We start from the raw sequence: 14535 nt of genomic DNA, 5'->3' as shown, positions 1-14535 counted from the left end.
ATCAAAACAAGCAATGTGTGGCTTTTATGTGACATAGTTGTTTTTGCGGATTCCTGTAAAAGTCGACGTATTTGCACCTTTTCAGAAATTATTTTGATATTTTTTTTTTATATTTTGATTTTTGAAAATTGAACTAAATAAACAAAATACACATACATAAAAAATTTTGTTCTGAATTTTTCAATTTTTCCGTGGCGTAAATTGAGGGGGGAGGGGGTTGTCGTTGTGTTTTAATGGTGGAAAGATAAAATGAAGCTTTCTAGAAGAATTGACATAAAATAAAAAGTAGAAAATGTAAGCTTTGGAAATTTTGAAAACAAAAATATTCTCTCCTTTTGGTTAATTTTCCTATTTTTTTAATGAATGAATTCATTGTACCAATCTACGTTTGCAATACTCAATGATATCTTTAGATGACTCTATCAAAATACTTTGTGATTTTTTTCTATGTGCAAAAAATAGACGTAATCAAAAAGAATGAATAAATCGATCATTTAAACCCCACCTCCGGATTACGATCGTGAGGATAGGTGGAAACTGTGGGTTGTTTTTTTTTTGGGGGGGGGGGGGGTGTCTTGTCAAGATTTTGGATCTCTAACCGCCCCCCCCCCCCCACTTTCAATTTGCTTTCGACGTCTATGTTTTGTAGCATTTTTTTTATTTGAAGTGCAGAAAATTGCAACTTCCTATACATGTATATTCCTATCGTATATGTACCCATATTTTAAGAGGACCCTAAATAAAAACAGATGGTAGATTTTCCAGGATATTTGCAGGTACACTAGGGTTGGTGTATATTACACAATGTTAAATTTTGAAGTTTTGGTGTTGTAGTTTTTACGCAAAAAAAAATCCAAGTCGGCCTGCTTAATTACGTTGATTTTTTGAGATGTTTCATTTTTATTAATGTTACATGATAAAGGTTTATTTGATAAATCGATAGGTTTCAGTTCTTCATAAAAATAAATCACCAATATATTTTTATAATGTTCGTTTTAAATAATCACCAGGAATCAGAAAAAACATTTATAAAATAAACTTTAATAAAATAAACAACTGTGGGGAAGACCTTGACCAAGTGCCATCACATCTTGCAAGAACTTATGTGTATTAAAATACCGAGATGTGTTATCTATTACAAGCATTTTAATCTTACTCATTGAAACCTTCTAATGAATGTCATTAATATGCTGTGTCTCTCGTAGCAGTTAAGCGTCACAGAAAAACTAGTCGATAAGCATATTTAGAACGGAGTTAGTGCGTTGAAGTTAGTGCGTGCTAGCTTGACTTTGGTGATATTATGGATGCGAACATGTATTGTTTTGAAACCTATTTCTGTGGTAAATAGGCTATCAATGCCAAATATATTCTTACTGAATACAGTAAACAAACTAAATGCAGCTTTACTATAGAGTATTGATGTTCTAAGTTTTGTAACATTTTCCCATTTTTCCTCAAAGAATTGGTAAAAAAAATTCTTTAAAGTATAACACGTTAATATATCACATTTTTCAGAAAACGTGAAGGAGTGGAATGAAAAACTGATAATAGTGGTAAGAGTCAAAACAATTAAATAATGCAAAAAGTTTAAAAAATATTTATATGCTCCGAATATTTCAATGGGCTGTTTTATAATGTGAGGCAGGGATGTGGAAACTAATCACCATGTTTATTATAGATAAAAAAAATTCAATAACAAATATAACATTTTAACATGACTGAATAAATTTTGTAAGTCTGAAACTCTTTATTCTAAAGGTTATCATTTCTACAAGAAATCTACAGATACATTAAGTACAGGGACAAGTGCCAACCTACCAAGTTTCAAACAAACCAGATCAGGTAAACCTTTGTGTAGGTATCAGGAACATGGACAACTGTGTATATTAATTTATATAGATTTATAACTGTTTAAACAAGTTTGATCAATAATATTCTCAAGAATGTACCTCACCTTTTGAGCATCCATCAATGCAATGGAAATGCTTCAATTGTTATTAATAGTTTACTTAATTTTAATCTGTATAAATTGTAAAATAAATGAATTTTACAGTATAATAAGGAGATAAACTATATATAAATACAACACAAACAGGCTAGTTATCTTATATGTACAAAACTGTATTAAACCCTAACAATGTATTAAAACAAGAGTGAATATTGTAGGGGTGAGAACTTTGGATATGCTGCATTTGGACGGTTTCCTGTGAGGGGCAGAGAGAAGTTATAGTTCTAACCAACGTGACCATGTGGAGGTTCGTACTTGTACAAAATCAGAATAATTATCATTGTAAAAAGCATTATAAGTAACCTCCCTTATTAGGTCACCTGAGTGACTTGGGTGACCTACATGTATTGCGATGCGTTTTCGTTCATTGTCGTGCAGTCGTCCTTCGTGCATTAGTACCGGTACTCATTAATTTTAAACATTTTCAGGGTTTTTTAGCCTGCTATCTAGTATTACCTATCCTGACTATATTTAATGTGTTATATAATTTGGGTAAAAACTGTAAAAATAAATTCAATTTTGAAAAATTCCCTATGTTGTCGAACATTGAGCAGTGTACATGGTTATGATATGCATGGATGCCAACAAGAAAATTGTAAATTTTTGGCCGCTGGGTCCGGGGTTGTGTTAAGTTTGGTTTTTAGCTTCCATATACTAAATATGGATTCTTTGAGGAATTTCCTCTCTACTACTGAAGTATTAGCAGTCAAATTATGTACGTAATACAGATGGAGAAGGAAGTCTGTACCAAAATTGTAAAAATTTATACCCTCTCAATCAGTGGTTCTGGTGTTATGGTGGGACTCTATTTGTAATATAGTTAACATGGAGCAAATCATTGTAATTTTATATCATACTACCTAGCATCTTGCAGAAAACTAAGTACTGGGTTTTGATGATGACTTAACAGAATCAATATCCCTGGTGTGGTGTGGGATGAGAATGTTTTGGGGGAGGGGGGTGGGGGGGGGTGACTGGTCATCTAAGTGCAGTATAATGATCAACCAGAAGTGTAAAATTCAAAAATGCATGACCCTCCGATTAAAGGTTCTAGTGTGTGCAGGTGGGGGGGGGGGGGGACAACAAAAAACTGAGCAGGTGGTTTAGATGAGATAAAGATATTTTACCTAACTATTAAAATTTTTAACCTTTAGTTGAGTGGTTCTGATTCTTTCTTTTTTAAACACTTATATATATTTAAATAATTTATGATTTACATGCTGGAAATGAAAGAACATTAACCCCCCTCATGACAAAATAAGTCAACTTACTCATATTGGTCATAATTCTCCCTTCTCCAGCCATTGAATAAAATCAAAGATTTTGAAAATTTTACAATACCAAATCCATTATCTTCTTAATCATTTGTAATCCCATAAATCATGTAATCTTGTTTCTAAGCAAAATACTATTTTGTTTTAATAACTAAAAGAAAGCTGCGATTCTGTGAATCCTCTAGTGGATTTTATCTCATATTCAGGTGGACTTTAGGGCCCTTGGGCCTCTTGTTTGTTGTGGTATATATATAATGTCTTCCTAATTCTTACTTCTGAAGTGCCATAGAGGTGTTATATGCTTTTTAATTAACATATTTTATATGCAGGTATTGCTGTGACGGTCTAAGTGTCTACAACATTATAGATGTAACCAGAAGGACTACATTGTGTATTTGCAGATGAAATACAAGTAAGTAATCAGGTAATTAAATTCATAAATACTTAATCAAAGAAACGGCAGTAACAGGTTATTAAATAATTTATTAAAACAAAGTTTGCATAGTAAGAATTATAAATATGCATTGAGTTATTATTTTAAACAAAAAAAATCAGCATAATTCACAATCATAATTAATTTGTATGTAATATCTTTAACAGTCTGTTTACTATATACAGTAGTATATTCATTTGCTTACATACATCGGTATACAATGAAGTATAAATTATCATGATTATAGAGATTGTTCACCTGTAATATATACAGCCATGTTGTTTACATGTACATTTTCTGTTATTTATACACACACTTTGTTTACATATAATATATACACATGGTTTGTTTGTAAATAATACATATACTGTATTTATATATAGTTCATATCAATGAAACATACCCACAGCTTACATATTTGTTGGTAATACACACAGTTTGTTTACAGGTAATACTGGATTTTCTTCACTTTACCTGTGTTTAGTTCACCCACAAAGAGGTTGTCTCTGGTGTCCACACATAGACCCCACGGACGCTGTAAATGACAGTTGTCAATGTAGCGGAGGAACTGTCCGTCCTGATCCAGGATGTGGATACGGTGGTTGTTATAGGTACAGTCTGCTGTCAGGATCCGACCCTGGCTGTCTGTTGTGATGCCGTATGGACTAAATGATCCCTTGGTAGTAGAGGGAGGACCAGTGTAGGTAAACCGGAGTTTCCCGGCCCGATTGACCACCACTACTGCACGGGCTCCCCAGTCTGACACACAGAAATCTAGGTTCCTGTTCTCACTGATGTATTTAGTGTATCCACCAGATGAATAGAGAGGATGTCCTTTGTCGTCGTACTGAATACTTTGTTTCTCTGTGGAGCCAGAGTAACACACAACTTTTGTTTGTTTATCATCATCACTGTCCATGACAACCAGGAGGTCACCAGAGGAGGTACTACAGACACCGCGAGGTCTCCACCCCTGTAGTCTGATCACTGTCTGTATCTGTGTATTCTTCACTATGTTCACAGTTCTATCTCTGTAATCAGTATAAACTAGATCCCCACTCCTTGTCACTGCTATGTCGTATGGAACGTACCCTGACTTGGTTTGGACTGACTTCACTAGTTTTCCCTGCAGGTTGTACAGTCTCATCTTGTTGTCCCCACCACGCGTCCATAGTTCTTCATCCCTCAGACAGGACACACTGTATAATCCATTAGAGTCTCCATACTCGGTGTTTATCTCTGTGATGATCCGTGGTACATCAATGAGCGGTCTGTCCGGGGGAGAGGACTCAGCACCGGGGGAATCCATGGTGTAGACTTGTTCTTCTGTTTTGATAGATGACGCTGACAGAGAACCAAACTGTTGATAAAGCTGTTCTTTGTTGATCTTCTGAGGGGTAAAACTTGGTAAGGACACGGTGAGTTTAGGAGGCAATCTTCTGAATTCAGCATTCCTTGATTTGTAGGCAGAGACAAGACTGACATCATTGGAGTCCACTAACTTATTCAGTTCAGCAATGCTCTGTGTGATTTCATAAATGGTGCGTGTGATTTCATCTTCCTGTTTGTTGAGGACGGCCAGGTGTTTGGTGTCCATTTCATTGAGATCAGATTTCAGTTTGTGGATCCTGGTGTCTATTTCTCTGTGCAAGGCTTCTCCATGTTTGTCTATTACTGATGTCAGTTTCTGGCTGTTTTTATTTAGAGCAGCTTTCTGAACTGGGATATTAGAGGCAATCTGTTGATATTTAGGAGAAATGGATTTCTCTAACTCTTGCATTTCTCTCTGTAAAAGTTCTTTTTTGCTTTCAATATGTTTAACAATGTCAACTGGTTTATGTCCTAAATGTTCTCCAGAAATACAGAGTGTGCAAATAGGAATGTCACATTGTTCACAGTGAAGTTCACATTGTTTTGTGGAATGTTTAGGACACTTAGGGTAATTTGGAGTAGATCCCCTCTTTTTAAATGGCAGCACTTTGTGTTCTTTGGAATCATCCAAGAGATGTTCCCCCACACATGCTTTACACAGATGTATGTGACAAATGTCACAGTACATTGGGGGTCCCGGGGTCTCACAGAGACGACACCGTAACACATCCTGGGCCCAAGTCCTAGGGTACATGGTCAGGCACACGATGTAAATTACTGGAGTACTAGATCCTGAAATCAAATATCTATGATTATTTATCTCTTAAAACCCCCAATGCTTTAGTGCCTATAAGAAATTAAATGTTTGTTATTATGACTACATACCTATTCTGTTATAAAGTAAACCGCCTGTGTGTATCATTCATATTTATCTTTAGTATACATGTATATATACTGTACTTTGACCTCTTCCTGTCCTTGCATGTTTTTTACAGTGTAATTGTTAAAATTGATATCATAATTATAATATAAATATCAAAACACTTTCTTGGTCTGATGAATAAAAAGATATTTTCACTATTTTTTATCCATTCAAAGTAGAATATATCTGTTATTCCGATAGGTACAAACTGATTTACCTTAAACGTCTATCATGGCGGCTCCAGGTATTTACTCTTCCTGGTCTGGTTACCTGCCTAAAGTCACGTGATAGATTTAAATGTCAGGGACAGACTAAATAGATGACCTATTTCTTTTATTCCCCCCTCTGTCTGTCCTGTGTTGGGGATCATGTGGAAACTGTTATTGAAACATTGTAGAAGTCTCTGAGTATGTCAGCCACAGGATTATTTGTGATATATTAAAAGAATTTTCTGCCAACAAGTGAAAATTGAATTTAGAACGTTAACATGTGTAGAAGGCTGAAAGATAATTAAAACCATATACAATTTATTTATATCAAAAGTAAAGTCCATATACCTGATTGATGTCATAGTTGAGGTATGAAATGATTTAGTTCCACAAAATTGGTGTTTTGGCATGAAAAATTGGGTACTTCCCGGATTTAATTGGTTGGGGGGGGGGGGGGGGGCATGAAGGGTGTGTTTGCTTCAATACCATCATTTATTGTGAAGTGTAACAAAATAAAAAATAATGATGCGTGGGCTTGAGTACATGAGGCTGAAACAACCTTGAACTCTATTCTCGGGGAAGCCAAAAGTACATTCATAAAAAATTAAAAAGAATATCATAGGGGACAAGTGGTCTTTATGTTGGAGTCAAGTTCGTCTTGACCGGTGGGTGTTGTCCTGAATTGGGGGCAGTTTGTCTCTTAATTGGTGTCTCTGTGGCGACATGTTTTGGGGAGAGTTGTTCTGACCTTCATATCAACCACCAAAGACAGGACTTTACTAGATATAGTTCTCTCTCTCTCTCTCTCTCTCTCTCTCTCTGTGTTATCCATTATTAGGGTCTCGATATACAGGTACCTTATAGTCATGAGTCTATTATTCCTTCTATCCATCATTCCATCCATCTGGATGTCCGATATCACGTACTAGTACAGAGCATATAGTTTCTTTTCTCTTGGCCCAATCTGGGTCATACTTCACCCACCGAGTGTTTTGGGGTAAAGGATGTGCAGTGACTTTGAACAAAGTATGATGGTCACAGGCCATAGTCAACCTCTGTGTAAAGTCCCTGTCTTGAGACTTTGCCATATATAGTTTCTCCTTTCCCCTAAGTCTGACCTGAGTCCGTGCGCTGCTGTTGTTAAGTCAAATCATTCTCCACGGCATGAAGGCGCATTAAGCCGGTGCTTATCCACAGCTTCCGTGGTGCTAAGCGGATGTGAGTCATTGACTCCCCCTGAATGGGTCACCAGTCCATTGCAAATTGGTACTCAATTTCAGCTGGGTGGACTTAGAAAATGTAGAGAAAGTATTCCTTGACTATAATTTGCACAACACATAACATCATGAGACCACAGAGGGATTTGAATATGTGACCTTTTGTTTACTGGTCTAACACCTCTGACCACTGAGCCACGTGCTCCACCCATGCATTGTAGAGGAAGTTTAAATCAATCACAGATTAATCAAAGCATAGTTCACTTCAAAGTTATAGAATAAACCCCAATTTAACAATGTAATCATTACTTTTATTAAATGTGTCATTTCATAGGCCAATCACTGCTTGATGATGCAATTGTAGGCTGTGGGTTAAAACATATTGTGTACAGTCATATGCAGACAAATTAGATTAATGATGATACGGCTTAATTTGTCAGTGGCTTTACATGTAGTAACTCAAATTTCTATAAATAAAGAAAAAAGTAAGGGAGGAAATACTGGATAGATGTTAATATCATGTTTTACCGAGAATCTTGGATTTCCTCTGTTTCTCATTTTTTTATTCCGTCTACTCTCTCCTATGTTTTAAGATGCTTTTACAACATTTGAGAATTCATTAGAAACTTTAATGCTTTGTCTTTTTTGGTTAATATGTATAGTTTGCAGTCTGAACTTTAAAAATTATTTTGTTCAATTTCCTTCAGTCACATAAAAATGTGTTTGTTCTTGAAAAAGAAAATATAATATTTAATGCAGCTCAAAGGAATTAAATTAAAATCAGATTCATAAAAAAATAATATAATAGGTCTATACTTTCTGGTAGGATAATTTGAATATTGGTATTACGGTGATCAATAAGAAAATAAAATGATAATTTAATGTTTTTCTCTTCCATTGCTAAAATTGAATTATGATGACTTATGATTATCTCCCTTGAGAAAATTGGGTTAGCAGCGCCACCAACAGGAAGTTTTGGTAAAGTGGAAGTAGAAAGCGAAGGTGCTGTACTTCACAAAACAGCATGATGCTATGGACTTATATTTAGTGTAGAAGATATTAACTATGGAAGAATGATGCATTAGTTTCCGCCATATCATTTCAGCACGGCATTGATTGCGTTGGTCGAATCGTAAGTAGAGCATTAAAATGTGTTGCCCCTTGTTACACAGCTGTTATAAGAGAAGAGACGAAATATTCGGTTGTTGCGGCCTGTTGGTTAGCAATTCTCAGTTGTTGGTTGTTTTTGCTATTTACTTAATGTCTGTGATGCGAATACACGCATATTAAATTGACTGGAGTACGATTATCTCGTTGTGAAAATCTCTCTCTCTCTCTCTCTCTCTCTCTCTCTCTCTCTCTCTCTCTCTCAACTAATGCTTTGGTAAGCAATGGAATGATATTGGACATTTTAAACTATACCTTTCACTTGTCTGCATTAAGAGAGAAATCAGAGAGTGTAATTACTTTCATTTTGATGACATTGTCAGAATGGGATGACTTGAAGATTGTCATTACAAGCTAATGGACAAACTTGTTTTGAATTTGACCTTAAGGGCTGTAACTGATTGACCTATATAATAAATAGTTTCACTGATCATTTACATTGTTTGAGTTGCTTTAATTTATTCAAACATGCAAATATTCTTGTCCCCATTAAACAATTTAAAATTGAGGTCATGTTGATAAAACTTACCAATTGTTGACATATCTATGTCAGCTATACTGTATTGAATTTCATGGAATAGAAAACTACACTGTACAAAATCATGTGTGTTATTGATTTACATTTTTGCGGGGGGGGGGGGGGGGGGGGGGAGGGGGGCTGTCTTTACAAAACTTGTTGTAGTCAAATAATGCATCTGTTCCTAAGTTAACTTTCATGATTTTGTGGTGGGTAGTTAGTCGCTGATACCAGTGTTGTATGATATGATGTACTGTGATGTAACAATATACAGAGGAAGGAGTATTCTACTTACTGATAAACAAGACAATGATACCAGTTCATTGAATGTCATTCTCCACCTTACAACACAGACGTTATTACACACATTAGGTCTATGGATAAGGAATAGGGAACATCTGGGGAGCAGTGATTCAGCAAACAGTTAATGTCCCAATGTTGTTAAAACAAAGGATATATACACAAGTTGTTTGTGTTTTTGTATTCCTTGTTGTGCAGAGATTTACTAAAACATCGCTTCTCTCTTTCTTCAAAACTCCTGTCCAGATTTTTTATTTATATTGGAAGAAAGAAAAATATAGATGTGTGTATTTTGATTTCTTATCAACCAGTCAGATCAAAACATCCTCAGCATTCAAGATTAAAAACTGCCATTCAGCGGAATTCTACAAGACATTTTGTAGATTCTCAGTGTGATTGGAACTCTGTAGTGATATGATAAAAACTGTGTGTTGACTCTGCTCCCAGGTATCTGGTGTTGATTACTTACTGGAGGGGGGTAGGAGTGAGATGTTTGGGGTACCAGGATGCCGTGTGTACGGTAGGGGGAGGAATTGACTGGCGTGAGTCATGTGATCAGCTTGTTTTTGGCAGCGGTAAGATAACGGGATGACAGCAGACTGGAGTCATCCTAGATATTGTCAGGTCATCGTATCAATCCAACTCCCAGCGGAAGTGAATTCACTATATATATATAAACTCCTCTCTATCTTAAACCACCATTATATGTTCATCTGTGAATCAATTGAATCTGTCTTGTACCAAGAGAATTGAAATTACACACAACATCATGTAAAAGATATAAAACCGTTAAATCAGCGGTTCATTTGTTTTTATTTAAATGTTGGCCAATTAAGTCCATAATCTAAGGAAGAGGAAGAAAGAGTTAGAAACTTCGAATTAATTAATACAGAGAAATAGCTTTATTGTAACCAAATAGCTGACATCTGTGTAAGGTAATTTAAAGTATGTAGATAAACATGTATTTTGAAATTTTTAGGACAGAGACATTAAACGTAAAATACATATCAGTGATTTTTAGAATTGAACTCCATTGTAAAGTTGTCTCCCACACTCTGAAAGTCTCAATGAACATTAATCTAACGGAGCGACCGTGAGGTAGAAAGCATTACAACTGAAGTATGGCCAATGATTATTATGAGGAAGTTGTTTGTGAACACTCAAACATTCTTGAGTCTAGTAAAGTATTTATCAACATACTATTTCCTTGTGCATTTCTAAATTAGAGAAAACATAAAAATAGATCTATTGCCTTTAACATGTATACCCTGGATTCCATTTGATCTACAGGTAATATGAGAGAAAGTCTGTAAACGTGGTAAAGTGTTGGTAAAAATGTAAAATGTGTAGTGAAATTTTCATTGTATTGATATCAAAGTAATAAAATTCTTCATTTAAAAGAATTGTGTTAATGTGTCAAAAGTTTTTAAACCAGATGTATTCAACAGTATTGAATAAAATTTAATTATGAGTTTGAAAGTGTTTTTTATTGGCAAATATTGTTCTTGATATGCAGTGTTTTATTTACTCTAACAAGTACTGGTAATATTTCATTGTAATGCTTTCAAATTAACGAAAATTCATCATTAAAACAAACTGTTAATTATGTTTGGTTTGTGGGTTACAGGTCAGTACGAGTCCACCATGTTACAGCAGATTCTCCAGACGATGACCGTCGACCCTGACCTCCTGTCAGAGCTGTCGGACGAACAGAAGGCCATACTGTTTGTCAAAATACGAGAGGTGGGTGATGTACCTTAATCTGTACCACAAACAGATATATACACATGCAGTTCTATATGTAAATTATACAGAAGGCCATAATGTTTGTCAAGATTTGGAAGGTGGATGATGTACCTTAATATCGTGTATACCACATACAGTTATAAATGTACATCATACAGAAGGCCATAATGTTTGTCAAGATTTAGGAGGTGGGTGATGTACCTTAATCTGTACCACAAACAGATATACACATACAGTTATACATGTATATAATACAGAAGGCCAAACTGTTTGTCGAGAAACGGGAGGTGGGGAGATGTACTTTAATATTGTATATACCACATATAGTCATACATGTACATCATACAGAAGACCATAATGTTTGTCAAGATTTGGGAGGTGGGTGATGTACCTTAATATTGTCTAAATCACATACATGTAGAGTTATTCATGTATATCATACAGAAGGCCATACTGTTTGTCAAGATATGGGAGGTGTTTGATATTATATATTAAATAGTGCCTGTTTGGGAGGGTAACTGTTGAAATTGACACCCTGAGAAAGCCATTGTCAAGCTCTGCTTCGCGTCGGTTGACAATGGTTTTCGAGGGGTGTCAATTTCAACTGTTGTCTTCCCAAACAGGCACTATTTATTTTATCATATTGAATGTCTTAATTTTAAAGAAAATTTTACTGCTTTTATATACATGTAGAAATGAAGTGAATTCTATGGGGAACCGTACGAGCATAATGTATGTGCATGTAACAATTTGTTTTATTATACTTTTACTTTCATGTTAAATACTGAATTCTAATTGGTTTGGACGAATTAGACGCAGCTGATAATCCGTGCTATTACCCTCAGCGTTAGCAACACGCTAAAAAACGGGTAACAGTATATAACAGTATATAAATAGTGCCTGTTTGGGAGGGTAACTGTTGAAATTGACACCCCGAGAAAACCATTGTCAACCGACGCAATCAGATTTCAGTATTTAACAAAAAAGTATAATTAACCTTAATATTGTCAGTACCACATACAGCTATACATGTATATCATACAGAAGGCCATAGTCTGTCTGTAAACAGCAGGTTGGTGATGTCCCTTAAACATTTTACGTTTAAGTGAAATTAATATACCATAAACGTATTACATTTTATGTTCAATTGAAATCAAAATCAAGTGAGCTATTCTGATCACATTTTGTCTGTCGTCCGTCTGTCTGTTTGTAAACTTTTCACATTTTCAACATCTTCTCAAGAGCCACTAGGCCAATTTCAACCAACTTTTTGAGAAATTTTCAAAAATCTTCTTCTCACAAACCATAAGACCAGGAAAGCTGAAACTTGTGTGAAAGCATCGTCTGGTAGTATAGATTCAAAGTTGTGAAAATCATGACCCCCGGGGGTAGGGTGGGGGCCACAATAGGGGGTCGAAGTTTTACATAGGAATATACAGAGTAAATCTTTAATAATCATCTTCTAAAAATTAATCAGCCAGGAAAGCTGAAACTTGTGTGAAAGCATCCTCAGGTAGTGTATATACAAAGTTATGAAAATCATGACCCCCGGGGGGTAGAGTGGGGCCACAATAGGGGGTCGAAGTTTGATATAGGAATATACAGAGTAAATCTTTAAAAACCTTCCTCTCAGAAACTAATCAGCCAGGAAAGCTGAAACTTGTGTGGAAGCATCCTCAGATAGTGTAGATACAAAGTTGTGAAAATCATGACTCCCGGGGGTAGGTTTGGGCCACAAGGGGGGGGGGTCAAAGTTTAACATAGGAATATATAGAGAATATATAGATATATTCTTAATATATATGGAATATATAAAAATTTTCTTCTCAGAAACTAATCAGCCAGGAAAACTGAAACTTGTGTGGAAGCATCCTCAGGTAGTGTAGATTCAAAGTTGTGAAAATCATGATACCCAGGGGTAGGGTGAGGCCACAATGGGGGGTCAAAGTTTAAAAAAGGAATATATGGAGTAAATCTTTAAAAATCTTCTCCTCAGAAACTAATCAGCCAGATGATTCTTTATAATTGTTAAGACTTTGGCCCCAGGACAATTATTTGGCCTCACAAGAAGGTTCAGATTTTGATGTAGGTTTATATCCCATATATAAACTATTGTTAAGGATCTTTTTGAGAACTGCAATACTCAACATGTGATATGACTATAAAATCATCCTGTTAGAAAAGGGACTAATGATTATAAACATAAGAATATCCAGGGGGGGGGGGGAAATGGATTTTATTTATACAGGATCTACATGTATTATTGTACATTGTCCAGATAGTTTGTATTGTGACTCCATTAAGCTGATTTGATCATACCTATTGTTCCTCAGGTGAGCAATGTGGCCAATGGGCCTCTTGTTTGCATTAAAATTGATGGTGAAGGGGTGCCATTAAAACTGAATGAAAATTGAGCTACCACAATCTTTAATGCTTTCACGGATTTATATGATCCAAATGATAGCTTTAAGTTTTTAGACACAGCACCGCTTAAAGATTAATTCATTTTTCCGCGTTTTTTTTTTTATACACATGGTGTGGACTATGGAGCAATTGCAGATACAAACTTCCTTTCAGTTAGGTATTTGAAGGGAGACAACTTCAGGCCCCGTAATTGATCTAAACAATCAAGTCACTTAATAGTTCATTTATATGTCAGAGCTGAAGTTCAAGGAACATGTACAGATGGTAGTTATCTTCCAAGTTCTCTGTGTATTTGTGCGTCTTTATTTGGATTTGTTTGAGGTGGCTATGATTCTGGATATGATTCATGTATGTTTTATTCTTGTCACTTTTCCCATTTATTTCATCATAGCTTTGTTATTTATGCGTTTGATTTGTTGAGTAGGTAGAAAGAACGTGGACTTTCTGTTGGGCAAGAACGGCAGGGAGTGGGTCTGGGTGATGGGAGAACACAAACAGGACAGGTCTATAGAGGAGATGATCGAGTTAGAGATTCAGGAGAGTGCACTCAAGGAGGCCGAGCGCGAGATCGAGGAGATCAGGTGAGATATAGGAAAATCAGTAATGACATATTGAGTCCTTGTAATGGGAAACACAAAATTGACAAATCTATAGAAGAAATAATCAAGTTAGAGATCCAGGAAAGTTTTTCAAGGAGGCCAGGCACGATATCAAGAAGATCAAGCACGAGATCAAGAAGATCAGTTGAGATATAGTGAGATCTGTAATAAAATATAGGGTCTGGGTAATGGGAATCACAAAAACAATAAATTTATAGAGGAGGTGATCGAGTTAGAAATCCAGGAGAGGGCACTCAAAGAGACCGAGCGCGAGATCAAGGAGATCAGGTGAGAAAAAGTGAGATCAATAATGACATGCTGAGTCTTGGTGATGGGGTTTGTAAAACA

At 35.7% G+C, this 14535-nt stretch overlaps 1 protein-coding gene and 1 long non-coding RNA gene across 2 annotated transcripts; one reads left to right on the top strand and one right to left on the bottom strand.

Moving 5' to 3' along the window:
- Nucleotides 1-1469: 1469 nt before the first annotated feature.
- Nucleotides 1470-2255, top strand: LOC128165686 (uncharacterized). The gene is made up of 3 exons (XR_008241083.1): nucleotides 1470-1553; nucleotides 1759-1842; nucleotides 2167-2255. It is a non-coding gene; the product is annotated as an uncharacterized LOC128165686 (long non-coding RNA).
- A 1480-nt stretch (nucleotides 2256-3735) lies between these two features.
- LOC128165669 (tripartite motif-containing protein 3-like) lies at nucleotides 3736-6268 on the bottom strand. Its single transcript, XM_052830436.1, has 2 exons — nucleotides 6226-6268; nucleotides 3736-5878 (listed from the first exon to the last, which is right to left on the bottom strand). The coding sequence occupies exon 2, from the start codon at nucleotides 5838-5840 to the stop codon at nucleotides 4158-4160; it is 1683 nt and encodes a 560-aa protein (XP_052686396.1). The 5' UTR covers nucleotides 5841-5878; nucleotides 6226-6268; the 3' UTR covers nucleotides 3736-4157.
- Nucleotides 6269-14535: the final 8267 nt, after the last annotated feature.

Source organism: Crassostrea angulata, chromosome 10 (assembly GCF_025612915.1).
Source record: "Crassostrea angulata isolate pt1a10 chromosome 10, ASM2561291v2, whole genome shotgun sequence".
In the NCBI taxonomy this organism is placed as follows: domain Eukaryota; kingdom Metazoa; phylum Mollusca; class Bivalvia; order Ostreida; family Ostreidae; genus Magallana; species Magallana angulata.
The sequence above is the reverse complement of the archived record's forward strand: the minus strand, read 5'-3'. Positions and strand labels throughout refer to the sequence as shown.